This window comes from Molossus molossus, unplaced genomic scaffold (assembly GCF_014108415.1).
Source record: "Molossus molossus isolate mMolMol1 unplaced genomic scaffold, mMolMol1.p scaffold_m16_p_2, whole genome shotgun sequence".
In the NCBI taxonomy this organism is placed as follows: Eukaryota; Metazoa; Chordata; class Mammalia; order Chiroptera; family Molossidae; genus Molossus; species Molossus molossus.
This window is the reverse complement of record NW_023425355.1, coordinates 130,419,141-130,446,293: the sequence shown is the minus strand read 5'-3', so window position 1 is coordinate 130,446,293 and position 27,153 is coordinate 130,419,141. Positions and strand designations below refer to the sequence as shown.

The 27,153-nt window shown below is 45.4% G+C and overlaps 1 protein-coding gene and 1 pseudogene across 2 annotated transcripts in view; both read right to left on the bottom strand.

The window, feature by feature from the left end:
* Positions 1-411: 411 nt before the first annotated feature.
* The window catches only part of PCYT1B (phosphate cytidylyltransferase 1, choline, beta), a 108,054-nt gene continuing 81,312 nt past the window's right edge, over positions 412-27,153 (bottom strand). For both annotated transcript variants that reach the window (XM_036271373.1, XM_036271374.1), the window contains exons 7-8: positions 24,626-24,814; positions 412-1,871 (exon numbers count right to left, since the gene is read on the bottom strand). In XM_036271373.1, the coding sequence (XP_036127266.1) occupies positions 1,659-1,871; positions 24,626-24,814 (402 nt within the window). In that variant the 3' untranslated portion in view covers positions 412-1,658. The remainder of the gene's footprint in view (positions 1,872-24,625; positions 24,815-27,153) is intronic.
* On the bottom strand, positions 8,462-9,531 carry LOC118636016 (annotated as a pseudogene).

Below are 27,153 nucleotides of genomic sequence, written 5' to 3'. Positions count from 1 at the left end.
ACTGTACCTGCTCACTTCTGCCCTGGGGTGAGGGGACAGGAACTTCAGGCAACTCAGCAGGAATGCTTAGGGTCGGCATCCCGTTTGGCAAACCTAGGGCCAGGAATACCTACAGTGCTCCCCAGACCCTTCAGATGCTGAGCTTAGAACTCAGGCTCTGCCCTGGCCAGTTTGGCTCAGCGGTTAGAGCGTCGGCCTGCGGTCTGGAGAGACCTGGGTTCGGTTCCCGCTAAGGGCACGTACTTCGGTTGCAGTTTATCCCCGGCCCTGGTTGGTTGTGTGGGTGGCAGCCACTCGATGTGTCCCTTCACGTCAATGTTTCTGTCTGTGTCTCCCTTCCTCTCCCTCCCTCCCACTCTATCTGTACAAAAAATGGAAAAATATCCTCGGGTGAGGATTTAAAAAAAAAAAAAAAAGAACTCAGGCTCCCCCAGGGCTCTGTGGAACTTCAGAGCCTCCCTTCCCTCCCAACTGACGGGAGGCCATGAGAGAAACGGACTAATTTCCTGGTTGGTCCATGACATTTCTACAGGAATCCAGGATGAGCTTTTGACAAAGGGCCCAAGTCACAAGGGAACCAGATAGTCCTTGAGACCAAGGATTTCAGCGGGGTTACAGGAGTGAGAACGGGAGAGGAGGATACTGTCAAATGCCACCACCATATCTTCGGGCTGTATACGGTCTGCACCCTGGATGGCATGTTACAGCACAGGTACGTGCAGGCAGCACCCCCTACTGGTATACTACGTAGCTTGGTACATCAAACTGTTACTTGCGGTCTATGAAACAACTGGTCAGAAATGGGGAAGCCGTTCCACACAGCGTCCTTGAAGGAGAAGCTTCGGGAGATGCTGACCATCCGCTAGACTCGGAGCAAAGCCAGCGGCTCCACTTGCCTTTTCCCCGATACGATGTTTTCCTTGGCTGCGTTTCCCACAAACGAAGGCAATTTGGGGAAAACGATGAAGTCAAACCAATGATGCAAAAGTACAACCAGGAGCACATTCGGCCTTACGTGGTGCTCTCCTTGACAAAGCTGTCCCTTGAGTAAGAAACGAAGGGTCACACTAGGTGACCTTTTATATGTCTGGCCTAAAGTCGGGCTTTGTCGGTGCGCCACATTTCTGGATGCGACCTTGGGTCTCGGTGGCTAAACTGTGAAGGTTGGCATTTGCCTTGGACTCAACTGTTTCTATTGGGGACAGGTTAATTCTGGCAGAGCTTGGGTGGCAGGGGGCATCGTGCAGGGCCCTTGGGGGCCGGAAGTAGCAGGTTGAGGGAACAGCCGCTTCCATGGGCGGTGTGCTTGTGAGGGTGGGTGTAAGGACCAAAGCAGAAGGCGCCCCACTGGGTGCGAGTCTCCTGGGGGTGCTCTGCGTCTCTCCTTAGCAAGGTTAAAGTAGACTGATTCTAAATGACGCTAAGGTTTGTATAGGTTGTCCGGCTGGAAACCTCCATGCAGAACCCAGGTGTTGGGCTGAGTGGAGACTGAGGGGGAGCCGGCCCCAAGGCCTTCCCTTAGCAGAGCTCCAGGTCTCCCTGCCGCGCTGCAGCTGCTGCGACTCTTACCCTTCAACCACCACCACCCAGGCCTCCCCGGTGTCCCCGCCCTCCTCCCCAGCCCGCGTGGTATGGCTCGGATTTTCTGCCAGCAGCCTTTACTTCTCATCCTCATCCCCCTCGCTCAGGCTGCTGATGGAGGCGGAGGCAGCTTTGGGGGAGGAAGGGGGGGAGGTTTTGATCGGGAGCCATGAGAAGGTGGGCGATGGGGAGCGGGAAGGGGACCGGCTCCTGGTGGGGCTGCTCACGGGGCTCTGCTTTGGGGACAGGGCCTGCAGCATCCGGCTACTCCTCTCCTGGAACATCTGCTTCTGGAGAGAGATTTGAGAGAAAGCAGCTGTTAGCCATCTGAGAGGGCAGCAACGCCAAAAGGAAAGGCAGGAAGGTGAGCCACCCCCCAAACGTCTGCGCCCCCACGCAGACTTGTGCTCCAGCCCATGTTGGGCAAGACTGTGGGGAAGAGCCGCGTGGAACGGAGGCACAGTGAGCGCTGACATGGGAGGAACCCTCCGAGCTGGTCCTCGGCGCCCCTTCCCTTGTGCCTTCTCGGCCTCCATCTGCAAAATCCCAGTGAGTGTCTGTTATTGGCCAGGCGAACAGCAATGTCCCAGGTGCCAGAAGGGTGGCAGGAAAGAAAACAAAGATCCCTGTCCTTAGGGATAGAAGGAGTCACACAAACAAAAGCAATGGAAGATGTCATATATCAGATGGAACGATAGTCTGTGAGAAAAAGAAAATGACAGAGGATAGCAAATAAAAAATGAGAGGGATGTGAACCCGGGGACCGTAAGTAGGGTGCTCGGGAGGCCTCCCTGAGCAGGTGCTCTTTGAGCAAAGACCTGAGGGGAGGGAGGAAGCCATGTGAGGGGAACTCGGGAGGAAGCCCACTGCAGACAGAGAACCCCAAGAAGGGAGCATGTAGTTCATGTCCAAGGAGGAGCGAGGACACCTTGGTGGCCAGAGTGGTCACGTGGCTGAGGAGGGGCAGGGAGAGAGGGGATTAGGGGGAGGTCACCAGAAAAGTCACAGCGAACTGTGCCATGTAGGTCTTGGCCATGTAGGAATTTTGGCCTTTACTCTGAGGAGAAGAGAAACCTCTTGAGCTCTGAGCAAAAGAGGAACAAATTTACTTTTGGTTTAAAAGGACTCCTCTGGCCCAGCTGGTGTGGCTCAGTGGTTGAGCGTCGACCCATGCACCAAGAGGTCGCCAGTTTGATTCCCGGTCAGGGCACATGCCCAGGTTGTGGGCCCGATCCCCAGTGGGGGCATGCAGGAGGCGGCCAGTCGATGTTGTCTCTCATCAATGTTTCTCTCTCTCCCCCCCCTTTCTCTTCCCCTCTCTCTCTCATATCAATAAAGAAAAAAAATTAAAAATAAAGTTAATTATTAAAAAAAAAAAAAAAGGACCTCTCTGCAGTGCTGGGAGCAGACCACAGCGAAGCAAGGGCAGGGAATCTAACGCTGTGATGTGCCTTGGACCAGGGTGATGGCCATGAGGGTGGAGTCCCAGTATGTTCTTTTCCCCTAGTTTTATTAAGGTACCATTTCCTTCCAGTAAAACTTTCTAGCATACAGTTCTGTGAGTTTTGCTAAATGCGTGCAGTCGTGTGATTAGCACCACAAACAAATTATAGGAATATTCCATCCACACCTGATTGCCTCAGGACCCTTGATATTCACCCCCTCCCTCAGCCTCTGGCAACAGATCTGGTTTCTGTCGTGCAGTTTTGAAAAACCATCTAACTGGAATCACGCACGATGCGGTCTGGCTACATACCGAGGGCAGAGCCAACAGGACTTGCTGACAGATGGGATGTGGAGTGTGGGAGGAGCAAGAATCAAGTGACTCCGGTTTCTAGCCTGGGAAACTGGAAAGCCGGCGATGCCATTTGTTGGTGTGGGGGCTGCGGGGGTGCAGGAGGGTGGATGATAAGGTGGATGTTCTAGACTGGGACGTCAGGTGACTGTTGCCTGGGGTTTTGGAGCCCAGTCCTTCCTGACACTGCCGTTCTGGGGAGCCCAGCCCTGGCCCCAAGCCAGGCCTCCCAGAGCTGCCAGTCGATGTAACCTGCTCTTTGCCTGCAGCACCCCCCCAACTCTGTTCCACCCACTTCTGAGCACCCACCCGTGCTCTGTTCCCTCATTTGTCTCCTTGGTTAGCACTGAGACTCAGCCCCCAGCACCTCTCTGTCCAATCTTTTGATCCTAAACTAACCCCAAGAACCAAGTGCCCTATATTATTTTAGACCAGTGGTTCTCAACCTTCCTAATGCCCCGACCCTTGAATACCGTTCCTCATGTTGTGGTGACCCCCCAACCATAAAATTATTTTCGTTGCTACTTCATAACTGGGATTTTGCTATTGTTATGTCTTAGGCGACCCCTGTGAAAGGGTCGTGCGACCCCCATAGGGGTCGCGACCCACAAGTTGAGAACTGTTTTAGACTTTTCTTGTTGTTTGAGTTATTCGTTTTACAAACCACTAATGAACCCTCTGGGGACTAGGTGCTGGTCATGTGTGAGCTGGGGCTTCAGTGATGCAGGGAAACGGGGAGGGGGCGAGGGGAGCCTGTGGGCTGGTGGGGGGCTTGCTGCCCAAGCAGAGGGAGCCAGGCGGAGAGGACTCAGTGCAATTGCTTGGCGATTGCTGGGCATGATGGGAAGCCGGAGTGCCTGCTGGGTGGCAGTAGCTTTGGGAGGTTGCATCCCCCCCCTTCCAGGAACGTCTGGAAAATTTTAGTCAAGGGTATGATCAAATTGATGTTTTAGAAATATCTCTGGGTGTGAGTATAAAAGAAAGAAAAGAAACCATACAAGAAAAAAATTAATGCCCTGGCCAGTTTGGCTCAGCGGTTAGAGCGTCGGCCTGCAGTCCTGAGAGACCCGGGTTCGGTTCCCGCTAAGGGCATGTACCTCGGTTGCAGTTTGTCCCCGGCCCTGGTTGGTCGTGTGGGTGGCAGCCACTCGATGTGTCCCTTTCACATCGATGTTTCCCTCTCTCTCTCTTCCTCTCTCTCCCTCCCACACTGTCTGTACAAAAAATGGAAAAATGTCCTCGGATGAGGATTAAAAAAAAAAAAAAAAAAAAAAAGAAAAAAATTAATGCCCTGGCCAGTTTGGCTCAGCAGTTAGAGCGTCGGCCTTCGGTCCCGAGAGACCCGGGTTCGGTTCCCGCTAAGGGCGCGTACCTCGGTTGCAGTTTGTCCCCGGCCCTGGTTGGGTTGTGTGGGTGGCAACCACTCGATGTGTCCCTTTCACATCGATGTTTCTCTCTCTCTCTCTCTCCCTCCCACTCTATCTGAACAAAATATCAAAAAAAAAATGTCCTCGGGTGAGGATAAAAAAATAATAATAATAAAATAAAATAAAATAAAATAAAAGTCTGTGTGAATGAAGGCACATAGTATCAAAGGAAGATGTTTATCAATGAGGTACTGGATCATCACTTGAATTATATTACTTAAAAGTAAATTTAAGAATGTTAAAAAAAAAAAGAAAAAAGAAAAAAATTAATGTTTGGCTGTATGAAAATTTCTGAACCTCAAAAAAGCTACCATGAAATAGGTAAAAAGCAAAAGAAAAAATGGAATATTTTTGCAACATTTAACTACAGATTATGGATCTTAGTATATAAACAAAGCTTAACATTTTTTTAAAAAAAGAAGGTAAAAAACTTCGTAGAAAAATGCACATATGGCATATACATGCAATTCATAGAAGACTTAAAAGCGAGCTATAAAATATGTTCAGCATCCAGAAACAGACTCATAGATACAGAGGACTTTTCGTTGGTTGCCAGATGGGAGGGTGGTTGAGAGGATGGGCAAAAAAGGTGAAGGAATTAAGAAGTGCAAATTGGTTGTTAGACTGAGGCACCTCAAAGGGAAGTGGGGAGGGAGGGCTGGATGAGATAAAGAACTTCTATGCACATCTGCATAACCAACGGCACAGACAACAGTGTGGGGAAGGCAGCAGGGGGGTGGCATTGGGGAGGAGGGTGTCAATGGGGTAAAGGGGATACATCTGTAATACTTTCAACAATAAAGATAAGTTTTAAAAAGTATTTGGCATTGCCCTGGCCTGTTTGCTCAGCGGTTAGAGCGTCGGCCTGTGGTCCAGAGAGACCCAGGTTCAGTTCCTGCTAAGGGTATGTACTTAGGTTGCAGTTTGTCCCCGCAGGGTGTGCGGGTGGCAGCCACTTGATGTATCCCTTTCACATCGATGTTTCTCTCTCTCTCTTCCTCTCTCTCCCTCTGTCTGAATAAAGAATGGAAAAATGTCCTCGGGTGAGGATTAAAAAAAAAAAATGTTTGGCATCACTAGTAAACAACAAATGCACAATGACTAAAGTGAGATTTGTTTTAATATATCAGATTGTTAGACTTTTTAATCTTCCCAACTTAAAAGAATTTTTTTTTCCAGATATAGTTGACATATGGCATTTTATAAGTTTAAGGTGTACAGTTCTGTGTGTTGATGTCTTTTAGTGTTAGCATGCTTTGACTTTTTTTTTTTAATTCTCACCTGAGACTATTTTTCCATTTATTTTTAGAGATTGGAAGGGAGGGAGAGAAATAACAATGTGAGAGAGACACATTGTTTGGCTGCCTCCTGCATGACCCGAACCTGGGGATGGAACCTGCAACCGAGGTACATAATGTGCCCTTGACCGGGAATCAAACTCACGTGTCTTGGGTCCGAGGGCTGACACTCTAAACACTGAGCCAAACCAGCCAGGGCTGCTTTGATGTCTTTATCATGTTCTTTTGTGTAATTACTACAGGTTTTTCCCTTGTGGTTACCATGAGGCTTGTATAGAACATCTTAACCTGTTAACCGAGCGGGACGTATAAATACGTCAAACGTTCCATACAGTGAAAAGGGAATTCCCCGGTTAACAGGTTAACATAACACCCAGTTTTGAACTGATCACTTCAATGAAAGTCCTAAAATTTATTCTTTCACTTTCCTCCCCCTCACTTTTTAGGTTATTGATGTTTCAGTTAACATATGTTTTATTTTGTAAACAATAATAGATTATTGCATTTCTGGTTATTTTTATTACATTTGTTTTCTAACTTTTACATTAGAGTTGTAAGTGAAGGATACATCACCATTATCGCATTACAGAATCTAAATTTGACTATATATTTACTATAACCAGTATGTTTTATGCTACCTTCTCTTTGTCTTTTGTTTTGGGGGGGGGCGGGGCGGGCAGGGGTTGAGGGAGATGGAGGGGAGGATTCAGGGTTATAATTAAAATTTTTTTCGCCCTGGCCGGTTTGGCTCAGCAGTTAGAGCATCGGCCTGCGGTCCAGAGAGACCCGGGTTCGGCTCCCACTGAGGGCACGTACCTCGCTTGCAGTTTGTCCCCGGCCCTGGTGTGGTCGTGTGGGTGGCAGCCACTCGATGTGTCCCTTTCACGTCGATGTTTTTCTCTCTCTCTCTCTCTTCCTCTCTCTCCCTTCCACTCTATCTGAACAAAAAGTGGAAAAATGTCCTTGGGTGAGGATAAAAAAAATTTTTTTTTCCCATTTCATTTTTATCTATGGAGAGCTTAAAGATTGTGACTGAGATCTATAACTTTATCTTTGTAATCTGGGCCCATGTGACATTACCTAACTAAAAGTCACTAGTGACACAGACCAAACAAAACCCAACCTGGAGACTTGGATGACATTACAGCCCATCCAACTCACTGATAAATCCTGGAAGCTTTAATCCCCCACCCCCCAATTTACAGTGCCCTCTTTAGGAGAAGGATGGTGGAAATTACTTTGCCTTGGAATGGTATAAAGCGGGACCTTCTCATCTGAGTAATGCTGATTTATCTCTATCCCTGGTCACTTGCTACCTGTTAGAAAGAATCGTGACAGCCTGCATCTCATCTATTGTGGCAGTTGCGGCTCCCGAGAAGGACCCTCTAAGGAGGATGAAATGTATACCGGCGTATCTCATACCACGACATTTGTTCGTATTTTTAGCAGCCTATAACAGTAGCTCATCTTTGAGTATACTATATGTACTCTTCCCCCATTCCCCACCACCCTCCCCTTTGGCAACCATTAAGCTTGTTTTGCTTTGTTTTTGTATCTACGGGTTGGTTTTTGTTTTTTGTTTTTTGTTTTGTTTTGTTTTTTATTCTTACGATAGAACATTTTCCCATTTTTTGTTCAGATAGAGTGGGAGGGAGAGAGAGAGAGAGAGAAACATCAACGTGAAAGGGACACATTGAGTGGTTGCCACCCGCATGACCAAACCAGGGCTGGGGACAAACTGCAACCGAGGTACGTGCCCTTAGTGGGAACCGAACCCGGGTCTCTCTGGACCGCAGGCCGACGCTCTAACCGCTGAGCCAAACCGGCCAGGGCTGATTTCTGATTTTGTTGATTCATTTTTTAGAATCCACATATAAGTGACATCATACAGTATTTGTCTTTCTCTAGCTTATTTCACTTAGCATACTACCCTGTCAGCATAATACCCACTTGGTCCATCCATGTGGTAGCAAATGGTAAGATTTCATTCTTTTTTATTGCTGAATAATATTCTATTTTATAGATATATCTGTATATAGATATCTCACAATATCTTTTTTAATTTTTTTTTATTGATTTTAGAGAGAGAGGAAGGGAGAGGGAGAAAGAGATAGAAACATCGATAAGAGAGAACATCGATTGGCCGCCTCCTGCATGTCCCCTCACTTGGGATCAGGCCCACAACCTGGGCATGTGCCCTGACCAGAATCGAACCAGTGACCTCTTGGTGCATGTGTCGACGTTCAACCTCTGAGCCACACCAGCCGGGCTATCACATTTTCTTTATCCATTCATCTATCGATGGACACCTAGGTTGCTTCCATATCTTGGCAATTTTAAGTAATGCTGCATATATCTTTTCAAATCAGTGTGCAGACCCCTACTGGTGAGGAGGGGGGCCTGGGGTCACCATCTCTTCTTGCCCGGGCTGCTTTCTTCCTCTTGAGAATCATCCCATAAAGGCGCTCAAGGCCCAGCCCCGGAGCCACCCTGTGCACAGCGCTGCCGCCCCTGCATGTGGGTGAGTGTTGAGCAGCCAGCTCTCGAACTGCAGCCTCTTCTCCACCTCGGCAGCACTCAGTACCCCCAGCCGATCCTGCTTGATGGCCAGCACCAAGGCAGGCGCTCCCCGATGTCCGAGGCCTGGCTGATTCGGTGTAGCTCCAGCTGCTCAGCCTCAGCAGCATCCACCACAACAGCAGCCCATCTGCCCAGCAGGTGTGGGAGCACCACAGCCTTCAGCTCCCCCTGCCCACAGACATCGCACACTTGGGAGGTGATGTCACAGGATGCCCCCGGGGGCACCTCGATCTTCTCTGCGGGATGCTCCGGATAAACTCCTTGAACTTAAGTCAGTAAAAGAGGGAGGTCTTTCCAGCTGAGTCCAGCCTGATGACCACCACATGCAGGGCCTGGAAGTGGGGCAAGAAGGAGGTGGTGCCCTGGCCGGTTTGGCTCAGCAGTTAGAGTGTCGGCCTGCAGACCAGAGAGACCCGGGATTGGTTCCCACTGAGGGCATGTACCTCGGTTAAAGTTTGTCTCCGGTTGGGTCATGCGGGTGTCAACCACTCATTGTATCCCTTTCACATCAATGTTTCTCTCTCTCCCTCCCACTCTATCTGAACAAAATAAGAAAAAATGTCCTCGGGTGAGGATTTAAAAAAAAAGGAGGAAGTGGTAGGTGTCATCTCTGTCAAGCAGTTCCCTATGGTGAGCTCCAGCTAAGGTGTGGGACTTGGGGCTCACAGTAGAGGTACAAAGGTGGCCTTGAAATTGCAGGCTCAGGACCACAGCTGAGTTATCTCCACTCTCCGCACCCTCCGGCCAGCACCTGAACCACCGCAGGAGCCTCCGTGCCCGCCTCCAGCGCGCCGTCACTGCTGTGTTTTAATGCCATGTCTTCGTTGAACTTCTCATTTTGTTCATGCATTGCTTGCCTAATTTCATTCAGTTGTCTGTTCTTAGAGTTCGCGAAACTTCTTAAAGAGTATTCTGAATTCTTTGACAGTTCATAGATGTCCCTTTTTTTATTATTTTTATAGTTTCTTTCTTTTTTTTTTTTTTTTTTTTTTTGTTCAGATAAAGTGGGAGGGAGGGAGAGAGAGAAACATCGACGTGAAAGGGACACATCGAGTGGCTGCCACCCGCACGACCAACCAGGGCCGGGGACAAACTGCAACCGAAGTCCGTGCCCTTAGCGGGAACCGAACCCGGGTCTCTCTGGACCTCAGGCCGACGCTCTAACCGCTGAGCCAAACCGGCCAGGGCAGATGTCCCTTTTTTTAGGGTCAGTTATTGGAGCTTTATTCATTTTCCTTGGTGTCATGTTCACCAGATGTTTTTGTGATCCTTGATTCCTTGCACTGGGATCTGTGCATTTGAGTAAACATTCTCCTCTTCCGATGTTACAGGTGCACTTTGGCAGAAATAGCTCTTCGCCGGTCAGCTCAGTTTGGGTTTCTGGACGTGTCTGCTGATAAAACATTCTTGGGCAGGTGGGGTTTGCTATCAGGGTCTATTTTGGGATAAGGCCAGGCTCTGAGGTAGGGATGGTGGTTGTCACTGGCTGAGAACAGTTGGATAAGACTGCTACTTTAATATAAAAATAAATCAAAAATAAAAAGCTCGGCCGGTGTGGCTCAGTGGATTGAGCGTGTCCCATGGACTGAGAGGTCCTGGTTTGATTCCCGGTCAGGCAGGGCACCTGCCCGGGTTGTGGGCTCGGTCCCCAGTAAGGGGCGTGCAGGAGGCAGCCGATTGATGTTTCCCTCTCTCCCCTTTCTCTAAAATATCAATAAAGACATATTTAAAACATTTCTTTAAAAGACGGCTAGTTTGGTTCCTTGCCCAAGGGGGGCTGTTGGATGGGCTCCACAGTTGCCTGAGTTCTCTGGTCAGGCTTACTAGGTGGTCAGAACTGGGAACTCTGCTCAGCAGTCCATCAGCCTTACTAGGGACTATACTTAGCAGTAGGTGGGGTTATGAATTAGCTTCTCTGCCCTGGTGGGGCAGCAGGACAGGCCCTACAGCCTGCATGGTTTGTGTTTGGGGACCTGAACCAGGCAAGACTGTGCACTGAATTCCATGACTACACGGGGCCATCGGTTTTGTCCGACAGGGAGGGAGAGACGTGGGCTGAGCTCTCCATTCAGGTGCCACTGCAGGCAGGGCTGTTGGATGGGCTGTGCGGCCCCCTGTGTGCTCTTCGGTTCCCTGGTTGAGCAGGCTGGACGCTGTATTCAGCCTGGGCACGGTGGGAGAGCTAGCTCCGAGGACAGACAGGTTCTGCCTGGTGGACTCTCTGCTCAAGTGTTGCTGGGCTACACCGATTTCTAGGTGTTAACGGCCAGGCTTTCTGACTGAGAGGCAGACCAGGCTCCAGCGTCATCAAAATCTTTGTGTGGGTATCAAATCGGGCCAACATGCACCCTGGTGAGTTGCCTGTTCAGACTACACCGTGTCTTGGCTGTGCAGATGAGCAAATCTGCTGGTTTGGACTACTGCTGGCGGCAGGAACTCGGTCTGCCAAGATCGGAGTGCTGATTGTTTCAGGCTCCTCCCCCTTCGCTGTCAAGCACTGCAGGTTCCCCTGTGGGGCGTGACTGGAGTGGTGTCTCCTGAGAAGTGATCTACAATGCTGGATGTCCACCCTGGGCTGTCTTTTCCCAATGAAGGAACCATAGGTTCAGGGGAGACCTCTTGGCTTGGTGCTGTGCCAGCCTGGGGGAGGGCAACTGGTCAGCATGTAGCCATTCCTGTAATGATTCTAATGTGGCCTGTCTTGGTCTCTGGTGCAGAGGGTGCTTCAGCCTCACTCACTTGTTCTAGGAATCGCCCAGTGGTGTCTTGTCCATGAAGAGTTGTTAGTTCTTCTTGTGAGGGGAGCAAATTCAATAACAGACTATATTGCCATCTGGATGATGTCACTCTACTGAGATTTTTTTTTTATTCTCTCATAATTTTATTTTATTAATTAATTTATTTTTGTAACAGATGTTTCTCCTTTTTCCCCCACTGATTCCCCCTCCCTCCTCCCTGCCCTGTCCCCAGCTTTGTTGTCCATGTCCATTGTGCATGCACACATGCATATAAGTTCTGTGGTTTATCTCTCCCCCACCATCCCCTCTTCTAGGGATTGTCAGTCTGTACCCCACTTCCATGTCTCTGGGACTACCCCATTCCTCAGACTGTTATGTTCATTATATTCCACAAATAAGTGAGATCATGTGATACCTGTCTTTCTCTGTTTGGCTTGTTTCGCTTAGCATCTACTGAGATTTTTAAAAATTTGTAATGGCCAGTGTTGGTGAGAGTTCAGTAAACAAAAACCACACTCATGCCCTGGCTGGTTTGGCTCAGCAGTTAGATCAGCCCACAGACTGAAGGGTTGCAGGTTCAATTCCCGGTTAAGGGCATGTACCTGGGTTGCAGGTTCCATCCCTGGCCCTGGTTGGGGTCGTGTGGGAGGCAGCCAACCTGATGTGTGTCTCTTTCATCTATGTTTCTCTCTCTTCCCCCCACCCCTTCATCTATCTAAAAAAACAATGGAAAAAAATTCTCAGGTGAAAATTAACCAGAAAAAAACCCCACCCACACTCATGTTACTGCTAGTGGGAGGGTAAAATAGTGCTTTTCTGAGGGGTCATTTGGAAATCAGTGCAAAAACTGTTTTCCTGAGCAGATAATCAGAGATATAAGTAAATATGTATTGTATACATGGATATTCAGTGCAGTGTCATAACAGACAAAATTGAAAACTCCCTAAGTAGGTGAGAGAAATCTTGCACAACGGAGAGGATATAGTAAGCAGCTGATGAAAATCAGGTCCTTAAAGAATATTTCAGAATGTGAGGAAATGTTCATGAGCTCTTACAAAGTAAAAATGATTTTATTATTATTTTTTTAATCCTCATCCGAGGACATTTTTCAATTTTTTTGTACAGATAGAGTGGGAGGGAGAGAGAGAGAGAGAGGGAAACATCGATGTGAAAGGGACACATCGAGTGGCTGCCACCCGCACGACCAACCAGAGCCGGGGACAAACTGCAACCGAGGTACATGCCCTTAGCGGGAACCGAACCCGGGTCTCTCCGGACCGCAGGCGGACGCTCTAACCGCTGAGCCAAACCGGCCAGGGCGTAAAAATGATTTTAGAACAGTATGTTCTGCATGATCCCAGTTTCATAAAAGGCAGTATATACAGGGAGGGGCAAAAGTAGGTTTACAGTTGTTTGTATGGAAAATAATAATTAATAAATACTAATACAAGAATAAACTCTGTGTTTTTCACACTCACACCTGTAAACCTACTCTTGCCCCACCCTGTGCATGTAGATGGGAAAACGACTGGGGCAATTCCCCCAAAATATTAATGGTAACAACTCTGGGTGATGAGACTGCAGGCGACTTTTAATCTCTTTTTAAAAATTATTTTATTAGCCCTGGCCAGTTTGGCTCAGCGGTTAGAGCGTCAGCCCACAGACCAGAGAGTCCCAGGTTTGGTTCCCGCTAAGGGCACGTACCTCGGTTGCAGTTTGTCCCCGGCCCTGGTTGGTCTTGCGGGTGGCAGCCACTCGATGTGTCCCTTTCACGTCGATGTTTCTCTCTCTCTCCTCCTTCCTCTCTCCCTCCCACCCTATCTGAAGATAAATGCAAAAATGTCCTCAGGTGAGGATAAAAAAATTAAATAAAAATTTAATTTTATATAAAAATAAATAAAATAAAATTATTTTATTAATAACTGCATTGCTTATTTATTATATTATTCTATTTAATCCTTACCCGAGGACATGTTCATTGACTTTTAGAGAGGGGGAAGGAAGAGAGGGGGAGAGAGAGAACCATCGATGTTAGAAATATGGATCGGTTGCTTCCTGCAGGCGCCCTGACCAGGGCCGGGGATCGAACCTGAAACCTAGGCATGTGCCCTGATGGGGAATCGAATCTGTGACCCTTCGGTGTATAGGACAATGCTCTAACCAATTGAACCACACTCGCCAGGGCTGAAAATTATTCGTAATTAATTGGTACATTTATTAAAAATATAGACTATGCCCTGGCCGGTTTGGCTCAGCGGTTAGAGCGTTGGCCTCCAGTCTGGAGAGACCTGAGTTCCGTTCCCGCTAAGGGCACGTACCTCGGTTGCAGTTTGTCCCCGGCCCTGATTGGGTCATATGGGTGGCAACCACTCGATGTGTCCCTTTCACGTCGATGTTTCTCTCCCTCCCACTCTATCTGAACAAAATATCAAAAAAATGTCCTTGGGTGAGGATAAAAAAATAAAAAATAGAAAAATTAAAATATAGACTAATGGTCCTGTGTTTAAACGTTGTGGTTGTGTGCTGGCTTCCATGGAACTTAACTCATCACAAGGAGCTCTTCAACAAATACACTTCAGACAAGTAAAAAGGTCAACAGAAATGACTGACAAGACAGGCCCGCTGCAGGTAGAATTCCCTTACATAATTAAAACTTGCTAGAAAGTGGAGTTTGACGTTATTTACAATATACCAACATTCATGGAGGCTGAATATCACTGGCATTTTAGTCTCCTTTTATTCTTTATTTTCTAATAGTTCTGCAATAAACATATATTACTTTTATCATCATAAAAAGGCAATAATTGCAGGGAGAAAGAGAGAAGACCGAGGCAAGGTCAGGCTGAAGGGCATTGCTATGATGTCATAACTGAGAAGACATTAAGGCCTCAGGGACGTCATTAATGACCCCCAACACTCATCTATAAGTTCTAGCCCATTACTTTTTATTTATTTATTTATTTTTATCCTCACCCGAGGACATTTTTTCTTTTTTTGTTCAGGTAGAGTGGGAGGGAGAGAGAGGAAGAGAGAGAGAGAGACAGACAGAGAGAGAGAGAGAGAGAGAGAGAGAGAGAGAGAGAAACATCGATGTGAAAGGATACATCGAGTGGCTGCCACCCGCACGACCAACCAGGGCCGGGGACAAACTGCAACCGAGGTACGTGCCCTTAGCGGGAACCGAACCCGGGTCTCTCGGGACCGCAGGCCGATGCTCTAACTGCTGAGCCAAACCGGCCAGGGTCCCATTACTTTTTAGAATCTCAAGTCTCCTCTAGGAGCTATAATAGAGGTGACTTGCTGATCTCTAAGATTCTTTCCAGATTTAAAATTCCACAGTTCTACAAATACACCGATGATTTCCCTTCCGTTAAAGGTGTTGATAACTCTGCCAAAAGACCTAACTCCTTTCAAAATCAAACCCCCAAAATGCCAAAGGATAGTGTCCTGTTATTCACAGCAACATTTCGAAAATTCCTTGAACTTATAGCATGTACTTTAAAATATGTATTTTTATTACTGTAATCTTTACGGATATTTTTAGTGGCAGTCATTAGCCTTCATGCTGTTAACGGGTTGTCAGCATTTCCATTAGAAGCCCACTTTCTAAAGAATCTACAACTTGTCTATTGTAGTTTGACTCGAGCTCATAACGGAGAATGTTCTGCCTTCATAAAATGTGCTATCCATGCCAAATAACTGTGGGTCTCGATTCGCAAGCTCCCTGACCTGTTACAGGTGCATTTTGAAGGGTGGTTTCCCTACAAAGAAGCTGAATTGAATCAGGTCAGGAGACAGTTTGTAATGAGCTTCCTGGGAAGAAAAGCACTTTAGAAATATAACAAATAATGAAGATCCTGGCATGGCATTTTCAGAGAGAAAAGGTATTTACATTTAGTCTTTTACTGTATCAAGAGGTTTTCCATTTATAAAGTTTTCTCCCAAGAAAATTATCCCATTTATAGTCCTGTCCATATGAAAGTATTTCCCCCTCCTAAAGTTTTCCCTTTTAAGAAGTTCTTAACACCTACTGAGGCAGTAAATGTCATGATGAATGTCTTTAAAGGTTTCAGTGTTTCAGCCCTGGCCAGTTCGGCTCAGTGGTTGGAGCATCGGTCCGAGGAAAAGGGTTGCAGTTTAAATTCCCAGTAAAGGGCATGTACTTGGGTTTCAGGATCGATCCCGGCCCGTCAGGGTCGTGCGGGAGGCAAGTAATCAATGTGTCTCTCTGACGTTGATGTTTCTCTCTGTCTCTCCCTCTTCCTCTCCGTCTCTCCTGTCCACTCTATCTTTAAAAAATAAATAAATAAATAAATAAATAAATAAATAAATAAATAGGGAAAAATTATCCTCGAGTGAGGATTAACAATTTTTTTTTTGTTAGTATTTCAGATACATTCTGGCATATCTGCTAAAAAAGAAACAAAAATATTCTAGTTACATCTGGTTCAGACCTCTGAAACAGTGGGCTCAAGGAGAGAGTTTCACTTGTGGACAAATCAGTAAACAATGAACTTACAGTGCCTGACATGTGCCCGCGAGGCACTGTTCAAGGGCTGTAAGTATAAAACAATTCAGTCCTCCCAGCAACCCTAGTAGGTGGCTGAGAGACAGAGAGACTTGACCCAGCCAGGACCTGAGCCCCTTGTCACAATCAGCTCTCTGTAATTAGCCACTTTCATAATAAGCTTTTCGTGTTTTGTGCAGTTTTTGGAAGACAAATCTTGAAGCCACTGTCAAAAAGACTCAAGTGGGAATCTTAACTCAAAACCACAAACTGAATTTTACATTTCTTTTCTCAAAAGGAAAAGTTTTTAAAATTAGCAGTGCCATTAGGCTGGCTATTATAAAAATATCAAAAACAGCCCTGGCCGGTTTGGCTCAGCGGTTAGAGCGTCGGCCTGCGGTCCGGAGAGACCCGGGTTCAGTTCCCGCTAAGGGCACGTACCTCGGTTGCAGTTTGTCCCTGGCCCTGGTTGGGGTCGTGCGGAAGGCAGCCACTCGATGTGTCCCTTTCATGTCGATGTTTCTCTGTCTCTGTCTCTCCCCCCCTCCCCCACTCTATCTGAACAAAAAAAAGGAAAAATGTCCTTGGGTGAGGATAAAAAAAATATATCAAAAACAAGTACTAGAGACAATATACAGAAATTAGAACCTTTGTGCATTACGGTGAGAATGTAAAATGGTACAGCCACTGTGGAGAACAGTATGGCAGTTCCTCAACAACAAAAAAATTAGAATTACTATATGATATAGCAATTCCACTTTTGGGTAGATATTCTATAAAGAAATGAAAGCAGGGACTTAAACAGATATTTGTATATCCATGTATATATCAGCACTATTCACAACAGCCAAAAGGTGTACACAATCCAAATGTCTACCAATGGGTGAAGGGATAAACAAAATGTGGTAGATATAAATATCCCATTATATATACACACACAAAATGGGATATATATATATATATATATTTTTTTTTTTTCCCCTTAATTGGTTTTAGAGAGAGAGGAAGGGAGAGTGAGAGAGAGATAGAAACATCTATGAGAGAGAACATACACTGGCCGCCTCCTGCATGCCCCCCACTGGGGATCGGTCCCACAACCTGGGCACATGTCCTAACTGGGAATTGAACCAGTGACCTCTTGGTGCAGGGTCGACACTCAACCACTGAGCCACACTAGCTAGGTTATATATATATTTTTTGCTAGCACGGTGTAGAGTATGTCTATGATAGAAGTTGAAAAGAAACATTTTTTTTTATTACAAAGTATTATGGAGGGTTTTCCTGGCATGAAGAGTCTGAAAATTGATCAAAGATTCATTTTTTCAACAAATATTTACTGATAGCACACTATGTATGGTTCAGGCATTAACCTAAGCCTCAAGGGTATAGGAGCAAACCATAGAGAAAAAAGTGTATGCTCACATTTATTTTTTTAAATTGAAGTGTAATTGACATATATTAGTTTAAGGTGTATAACACGATTCAATATTTGTACATATTGTGAAATCACCCCAATAAGACTAGTTAACATCCATCACCATATAGAGTTCCAAAATTCTGTGATGAGAACTTTTAAGATCTATTCTCTTAGCAACTTCTAAACATGTAATACAGTATTAGAGTCACCATGCTGTACATTGCATCCCCAAGGCTTATTTATTTTATAACTGGAAATGTGTACTTTTTGATTCCCTTCACTCATATTACCCACCCCTCCACACCCTGCATCTGGCAACCACCAGTGGACCTCACATAATATAAATATGTTCTTTCTAAAAAAAACAAACACACACCCAGCTGGTGTGGCTCAGTGGATTGAGCATCGTCCCATGGACTGAGAGGTCCCGGTTTGATTCCCGGTCAGGGCACAAGCCTGGATTGCAGCCTCAATCCCCAGTAGTGGGTGTGCAGGAGGCAGCCCATCAATGTTTCATTCTCACATAGATGTTTCTCTCTCTCCCTTTCTCTCTCTTTAAAAAATAAAAAAAAATTTTTTAATAAAAAACAAACACATCAAGTCTTTTTTTTTTCTTTAAGGTAATCTCATTTATCAGATGGCAAAAGCCTGCTTGGTTGGCAGATTGGTTGGATTGGGGCAGAGGGAGTTTGTGGTCCAGGATGAACTAGAAACTTGCACCTGACTTTAGTCTCCTGGTGCCCCTAGGAAAGGCTCTATGTTCACATGGTAAAACAGAATGGACCCACTTTCACTTCGAACAGGAAACGGTTCTCTGTGTTCAGTCAATAAAGGACTGTTTTGGTTGGAATACTAATGTTTAAATAGAATGTGTCTGTTCTGGGAATTCAGACACTTCAAACAAAACTACACAAACTTTCACTAGGAGTGGCCTACCCTAAAACCTAACCCTGAAAGCTGACTCACCCCTTCTCAGTCCTGGCTCCTTGCCACTTAATACCTTGGAAATGAATGCTATTGCCTCCAACATGGCAACAAAGCTTCAAAATTTAGCTTCTTTAAAGCCCCTTCCTTGATACAGAGTGTTTTTCTTTTTTTTTTTTTTTATCCTCACCCGAGGACGTTTTTCCATTTTTTGTTCAGGTAGAGTGGGAGGGAGAGAGAGGAACAGAGAGAGAGAGAGAGAAACATCGATGTGAAAGGAACACATCGAGTGGCTGCCACCCGCACAACTGACCAGGGCCGGGGACAAACTGCAACCGAGGTACGTGCCCCTAGCGGGAACTGAACCCGGGTTTCTCAGGACCGCAGGCCCACACTCTAACCGCTGAGCCAAACCGGCCAGGGCCAGAGTGTCTTTCAAAGAGACACCCCCTCCTCAGAGAGCTAATAACAAATCTCTGTTGGGAAGGCTTCCCTTTGTAGCTCCGCTTGGCTTACAGGCTCTTTTGAGTATAAGTCAAGACTGGTTAGAAGAATCAAGCACACACAGTCATGTATGCATTAACAACAGGGATACATTCTGAGAAATGCCATTAGGCAATTTCATTGTTGTGTGAATATCACAGAGTGCACTTACACAACCCTAGATGGTGTAGCCACTACACCTAGGCTCTGTGGTACAGCTCATTGCTCCTAGGCTACAGGTCTGTAAAGCATGTTATAAGAAAACACCAGATTAAATCAAATACAAGAGAGAATAATGTAATCAGGAGACCCAGAAAACACGAGGTGTATGAGGCCAATGCTGGTGTAACACAGCAGACTGTTCACAGCAAACTTTAGACTACTAAACTACTGACAAAAGTATAGTACAGCAAATACATAAACCAGTAACATAGTCCTCTATTACCATTATCAGGTATTATGTACTGTACATGATTGTATGTGCTATACTTCTATACTACTGGCAGCGCAGTAGGTTTGTTTATACTGGCATCACTACAACTTCCTGAGTAATGCATTGTACTACAATGGCTATGACGTCACTAGGTGATAGGAAGTTTTCACCTCCATTCCAATCTTATGAGACCACCGTCATATTTGTGGACCATCATTGACTGAAATGTCATTATGTGGTACATGACTATAGCTAAATAAGTAGAGTGGTAGGTGATGAGATTGAAAAATAATGCCTTAGGCTCTGATAGTCCACCAATGAGATTAAATAAATGGGAACAGATAGTCTATTATAGTGATTGACAAGTAGATTGCTTGCTTCTAATTCTCAAATGCAATTATGGTAGCCATCTGCTAAGACGGCCGCGTCACCTCCTGGTATTCACATCCTTGTGTATTGTCCTCCCAAAATATACCGTGATTAGTCAGTGTGACCAATAGAATATGGCAGGAATGATGGTTTCTCACCTTCTGTTATTAGATCATAAAACACTATATAGCTTTTGGACTTCCAGTCAAGGTGGCAGAGTAGGTAAATGCTGTGCTCGCCTCCTCCCATGACCACATCAGACTTACAACTAAATTATAGAACAAGCATCTCTGAGAACCACCTGAAGACTAGCTGAACAGAAGTCCTATGACTAAGGAGCCACATTCAGACTGGTAGGAGGGGTGGAGACGCTGAATTGGCAGGTCCCATACCCATGGTGTGACTTGGGGTGGTGAACACACAATACAATATACAGAGTGTGTATTTTAGAATTGTACACCTTAAAACTATATAATGTTATTAACCAGTATAACCCCAATACATTCAATAAATAAAAAAGAATTGGGCCCTGGCCAGTTTGGCTCAGCAGTTACAGCATCGGCCTGCGGACCAAAGAGTCATGGGTTCGATTCCGGTCAAGGGCACGTACCTCGGTTGCAGTTCATGCTTGGCCCTGGTAGGGTCATGCCAGAGGCAACCAGTCGATGTGGTTCTATTACATCGATGTTTCTCTCTCTCTCCCCCCCCCTTCCTTCCTCCCACTCTATCTGATGATAAATGTAAAAAAAAAAAAAAAATTTCCTCGGGTGAGGATTAAAAAAATAAATAAAAAAGAATTGGGAGGGAGGAGGCGTACCTCAGCTACAGAGATCCTCCCTGAGGAGCACGGGCTCCCCAGCCCAGGGTTCCAGTGCTGGCAAGTGAAGTTCCCATAACGTCTGGCTGGGAAAGCCAGAGGAGATTGTGTTCGAGTGAAACAGGGGGCTACTTGAGACCAAGGCATCCTCTGAGGGGCCTGTGCATGGACTCATTCACTCACAGGCTCGTTCACTTGGCTGCAGTGCAGGGGCAGCAGCTTGAAGGTGGCAGGGACGTGCAGGGGAAGCTGAATTGACTAGATGCAGGACGAGAGCTGGAGGGGCAGGGTCAGGACAGCTCTCTCCTTTGTTGAGCCCTCCCCCAACCCAGCCAGCAAACAGAACAGAAACAAACTCATAGATTCGGAGAACAAATTGATGGCCACCCAGAGGGGGCTAGGTGAAAAAAGATTGAAGGGATTAGGAAGTACAAATGGCCAGTTATAAAAATAGTCATGGGGATGTAGGGTACAGCAAGGGAATAGAGTCAATAATGTTGTAAAAACTGTTTGGTGTCCAATGGGTATAAGACTTACTGGGGTGATCACTTTGTAAGGTATATAAATGTCTAATCACTTGTACATCTGAAACTAACATGTCAACTGTAATTGAAAAATTTCTCAAAACATTTTAAAAGACTATAGCTTTTGTCTTGGTCACTCTTTCTGTCACTCTGGGAGAAGGAAGCTGTCATGTCATGAGGACACTTGGCAGTCTCATGGAAAGGCCCACGTGGTGAGGAACTGAGGTAGCCAGTCCGTGGTCACGTGCGTGAGTGTGGAAGACGACCCTCCAGCCCCAGAAGGCTGCAGCTCCAGCTGACATCTTGACTGCAACTTTACGAGAGACCCTGAATTGTAACCATCCAGTTAAGCTGCTTCCTGATTCCTGGCCTTCACAAAATGTGTGAGATAAGACATGTTTGTTGTTTTTAAGTCACTAAGTTTGGGGGTAATTTGTTACACACTAATAGGTAACGAATCCAGCCATGGACATTGCGACCTTTGCTTGCTTAGGAAGAAGGCTGACAAGACCACTCCTGAATCTAGATGACCTGGCCTGAAGTACCATTTTGGCAACTGGCTTTGTCATAAAGCCTCAGAGAGGTTTTGGTGGACCTCATTTTCTCCACAATGCCACACCCTGAAGTGATGCAAAGTGACAGCATCCTGTGGACTTTGCTATCATGAAGGACACAGTGCTGACCGGGAGAAAGAGGCTCGGCCCCCGGCTCCATCCCAGTAGCTCCAAACTCCTGTGAGACCACAGGAAAGTTTCACAATGTTTCCTAGGCCTTTGTTTCTTTAAAACACAGCTGTAATACCTACTACCTTCTTATGTGGCTAAAGTGGGTATAGTGGATAGAAAGGACTTTGGAAAAAGAGTTTAACTTGCTATACAACTTCTAGACATAACATCATCATCATGATCACCGCCACCTTCCACTCAGATGGGATGTACGGGTTTATATTTTAGATTGTGGTTTGATATCAAACATGAGGTCACCTGGGGAGACTTAAAGACTCTACACTGTGAGGAACAAACACAAATGTTCCCTGAACACAGGTGTGCAGCATAAATGTGAGTCAGGTTAGAGGAGGGAGCAGGAGGAACCGTGGGGAGAGGTGTGAACACCACAACTAGAGAGTTTGTGCTCTCCCTAAAAGAAATTGTAAAATGCCCTGGCCGGTTTGGCTTAGCGGTTAGAGCGTCGGCCTGCGGTCCAGAGAGACCCGGGTTCGGTTCCCGCTAAGGGCATGTACCTCGGTTGCAGTTTGTCCCCGGCCCTGGTTGGTTGTGCAGGTGGCGACCACTCGATGTGTCCCTTTCACATCGATGTTTCTCTCTCTGTCTCTCTCTCTCTTCCTCTCTCTCCCTCCCACTCTATCTGTACCAAAAATGGAAAAATGTCCTCAGGTGAGGATGAAAAAAAAAAAAAGAAAAAGAAATTGTAAAACATTGTTGAGGGCCAAGCAAACCAAGTCTGTCTGCTAAATTTGATTTCCAAACATCAAGTTGGAACGAGGCTTTGTATACAGAACCATATCTAATTGTATATGTAGATTGATATAGATGTGGAAGATTCGAGCCTTATCATATCCTTTGCAAATGTTGGAAGGTTCTATGAATAGGTCTTCATTACACATATGTCCATCCATTCAGTCAATTCAAAAATTTTTATGGAGTACCCACTATAAGCTAAATACTATGCCTCCTACCAATCCTGTTATACCAAAATTTGCACCTTAAATCCTTCTATTTTCTGCCTTTTCAAGTTTGGGTTATTTGTATCAGTACTGTGTTTTCAGATAATGCAGATCCTCTATTTTAAGAAATGAGCTTCAGTCCCAAATCCACAAATAAAGAATTATTATAATAATAGCATATTCATGAAAAGCAAATTACTTATCTTGGCGTTTAATATCCTTGTAACTATTCCTGTACTTTTAATGTCAACAGAAAAAAAGTAATGTCTAAGTCTGGCTGATATGGTAAATTAATGTTAATAACAGTTTTGACACTAATAGCAAGTTTTAAAAAGAAAAACCTCCAGTCTCTAAGCTGCGTTTCATTTCTTAAAAATCACCTCAGCTCGCTGTCACCAGACCCCCCTAGAACAATTCTAGCTGCTATTTCACCTTCACTGGGAGCCTGAAACGACAAGGGTCTACAACGTTTCTATGAAATTATTTTCCTTCCCTGCCTTTGCTCATTCCAGATGGAGAAAACACCCGCCCCCTGAGTTACAATACCAGAGCTGCTCAGCAGAGACACAGTTCTGAATCCCTATAAGCAAATGAATACCTATATGGTTTCGTTAAAAAAAACACTAGCTGTTTCTTCAGAGCCTGACAATTAGTTGTGAAAATGTGAACTATTGAATTGCACACTAGAGGAACAAGAAACTTCAGGCTTTGTTATAGAGACCATGTAGCACCAGAGAACAGGGTCTGCACTTGATCTTCATGTTCTTCCCTAGCACTGTGCATACACAAGGACGTTAATAATGTCCTCTGAATTAAACTGACCGGAGCAAACATTTTAACATGCTCAGCGAAAATGAGAAGGAATCCAGCCCTTGGCTTCTTTCTAGAAGTGAACAAGGGTTCAAGCGGACTCAGTCAGCAGGACATGGTTGGCCCACAATATCCACCTGTATAATCACGTAGAGGCCACAAGGCTTTCAGCAAAGCATCTCTTCCAACTTCTCAAACGTTCTTTTTCTATTACTAATTGAGTGTTTTACTTTTAGATAATCCTATAATGAACCAGCTCAAATGAGCAGAGAGGCAGGAGTGACAACCCATCAATAAAATAATTAAGCCGAAGTGGATTTTGTTAGAGACTTCTCATGTCATAATAAGAAATCTAGGCTACTTAAAATCAGGGAAATTAAATGGAATCATTTCTTTTTGTTTTAAAAGGAAAGTTAGCTGTAAACGTATCTCTTTCATAGAACCCTCATTAACTCTGCTGACAATACTGGTTATTTACTCTTGAAATGCATGCACAATAGAAAATACCAAAGGGAGTACAAGGTGGTTTCCAGAATTTTCTTTTCCCTTCCCATAGTTTTCATTCAGAATGTTCTGTAGAATTTAGGCAAGGGACCCTCGATATTCTCTCTCTGTTTTAAGATTCAGATTGTGGCCTCAGTCCCTGAAGACACTAGTGCCAATGTATACATGGCCTGGAAAAACGAGGGAAAACCAGGACATGATGGACACGGATGCAAGGGGAAATCCTACCTTTTCTCTCTGTTCCAACCAATGAAAAAGGAGAGTTCCTGGCAACAAAAGCTGACCAAGGCAGCATGTTTCTTTTGCATCCTCCTCCCCTGGTTGATCCGAGAGTCATTTAGCCTTGTCTTACAACACAAGTTTCATGATGCCACTGACACAGTTCACCCTTGTTTCCAAGCTTTGCATCATCTCCAACTGGGAGCCTGGGATGAACTACAGAACCAACCTCTACAATAATAACATTCATTGATCACCAAATGGCTTCAAGCTCTGGACAAGAAATCAAAACAGAGACCAGAGCTGGCTTTGGGTACTAGTGGGTACCGTACTGAGGGGTAAAGCAGGAGCTAAATAAGGAAGTGACAAGAACTTGAAGTCACTCAGGCTGATTGATGCCCAAAGTCGAGGCTACATATTGGACTGAGATGAGAGACACCCTGGAGTGGTTACATGAAAAGGAGGATACCCTGAAAACACCCGTCAGTGCGGGGCCAAGGAAAAGAATTACATACCCATGCTCCATCCGGCCCAAACAGTTCTAAGAAGTTGCCAATGAATTCCCTTGACTTTTCTTCCCACTTCTGAATTAGATCATGACTCTTTTCTTCCACTCTGTTAACAAATTCCTTCGATCTCTCCTCCACGGTCTTAACCTTCTCTTTCATCTTGTCTACCTGGTTTTGAAAACGGTATTTCTTTTCCTGTTCAAAAATTAAAGGAGGGAAAAAATGGATTTATCTGAGAGGGCGTGAGAGAGATCAGTCATTCACACTGATGGTTATATTTTATTTCAACTTGTGTTTGTTCTTAACCTGAAGAATCAGGACGTTACTATTTCCCAAGAGCTGGGTTGATAGGAAGGTATATTTCTTACTAGAAAAGGCACTTGTCATTAGTCTTATTGGATATGTAAAGTGAAGTACAAGTAGTTTTAATATTCTCTTTCTTGTAAACATCTGAGTTGAATTCATTTATAGAACCAAAAAAATATATTTTCTCTTTATTATGAGTAGATACTGGGAAAATATACCCCCTCAATTCTGCTGGGACTTAGACAAAAGTATAAATTGTACATAGAATGGCCACTTAGAGGTTGCCTGAGTCTTCTGTTTTACTTGGACATTGTTAAAAACAGTATGGTTGAAAAAGTGGGTCGCCTGGCCAGTGTGGCTCAGTGGTTGAGCATCGACCCATGCACCAAGAGGTCACCAGTTCGATTCCCGGTCAGGGCACATGCACAGGTTGTGGGCCCGATCCCCAGTGGGGGGCATGCAGGAGGCAGCCAATAGATGTTCTCTCTCATCAATGTTTCTATCTCTCCCTCTCCCTTCCTCTCTCTCTCAAATCAATAAAGAAAAAAAAATTTAAAAAGAAAAACTGGGTCATTTGCTGGGCCTTAGAATCCATGTGTTATACTAAAATTTTCATTGTAATGATATTTTCCATTAAGCTCATTGAACTGCATCAATTTCCTTGGTGGTGAAGAGACCTTTTATCCTGATGGCGTCTCTTGACTAGGATTTTGTTTTTCTTTTATCTTCATGCAGCAGTGCAAATGTCTATGTGTCTGGAAGGCATCATATGTTAGGCAAGTCACATGTCGCCTTTAAACATCATTTTTCTCATCTGTGAAATGGGATAATTATCATCCCTACCCTATAGGGTTGCTGTAACAATTAGATAAGATAATGCATGGACTGTACTTTGGCACAGCCTGGCATTTAGTAAAAGCTCAGTGTGTGTTGTCACTCCCTTTACTATTAAGCCACATAGGGATTTAATCCTGTTACCTGTTGAGAGTGGTATGAAAATAACATGAGACAGAGGGTCTTCCCCTCCATGAAATCACAATACATTTTCTCCTAAACAGGCAGTAAGATTTGTCATTTTTCTTTACTACCTGGGACTGCAGTTCATTTCATATTTCAGAATTTCTTGAAGCACCTGCAATATTGCAAAACTGGGTCAGGATTCCCTGATTTAGACTTTCCAAACTTGACTGCAGCCTCAGGGTGGAGTGCGAGCTGTATGTGCTGCCTCTGAAGCTATTTTTACTATGTGGTTGTTATATACAGCTCTCAGAGGCAGCACGGAGTAGGAGAATGAGCACTGGACCCGGAGTCAAGAGGCTGGGAGGCTGCTGCAGCCTCCACCTCTCCTTTGCTTGAGGGACTTTGGTCAGGTCCCCTCTGAGCTCAGCTTTCCTCATTTCTAAATGGATGGACTTGGACTGGGTGGCTGACCCTGAGCAGGTTCCTGTCGCCTCTGAGGTTCTGGGATTCATCTCTATGCACATCCAACACATTTGACTTCATCTCTGGGCTGCGGCCAGGTTTGTTGTCACAGAAAGGCCATGAGAGTGTCCACGCTGACTACACGGTTCCCTGAGCTAAGTGGCTTCTCCCAGGGCTGCTTAAATGGAGTGAGCAAGAGCAAGAACTTTTGGAAGTGGCTCGACATGCTTGGATGGCTGACTGAATTCAGTTTCAAAGAACAGTTTAGCCCTGGCCGGTTTCGCTCACTGGTTAGAGCATTGGCCCATGGACCAAAGAGTCGTAGGTTCAATTCCGGTCAAGGGCACTTACCTGGGTTGTGGTTCGTCCCCGGCCCTGGTCAGGGTTGTGTGGGATGTGACCAATAGATGTGTCCCTTTCACGTTGATGTTTCTCTCTCCCCCCCACCCCTCTTTTCTCCCTTTCTCCCTCACACTCTATCTGAAAATAAATGGGAAAAAATAATATCCTCGGGTGAGGATTAAAAAAAAAAGAATGGTTTAATTTATTGAAATGACCAGGGCTTTATTCTCTAAGAGATACCAAAAAATCACTTAGCACTTGAACCTGACATTTTTCATTTTGTTGTCCGGCTTGCATGAAGCCACAGAGCCTGGACCCCCAAACCCCCCACTTCATGAGAACAACTACCAATCCCTGATTTACCATTAAGGAGCCCCTCCTCATTGTGAATGTACTAGTGATTGATTTGTGTAAGCTGCTGGATAATTATGGCTGTGCATAATTATAAGCATCTAGTTGTGTAG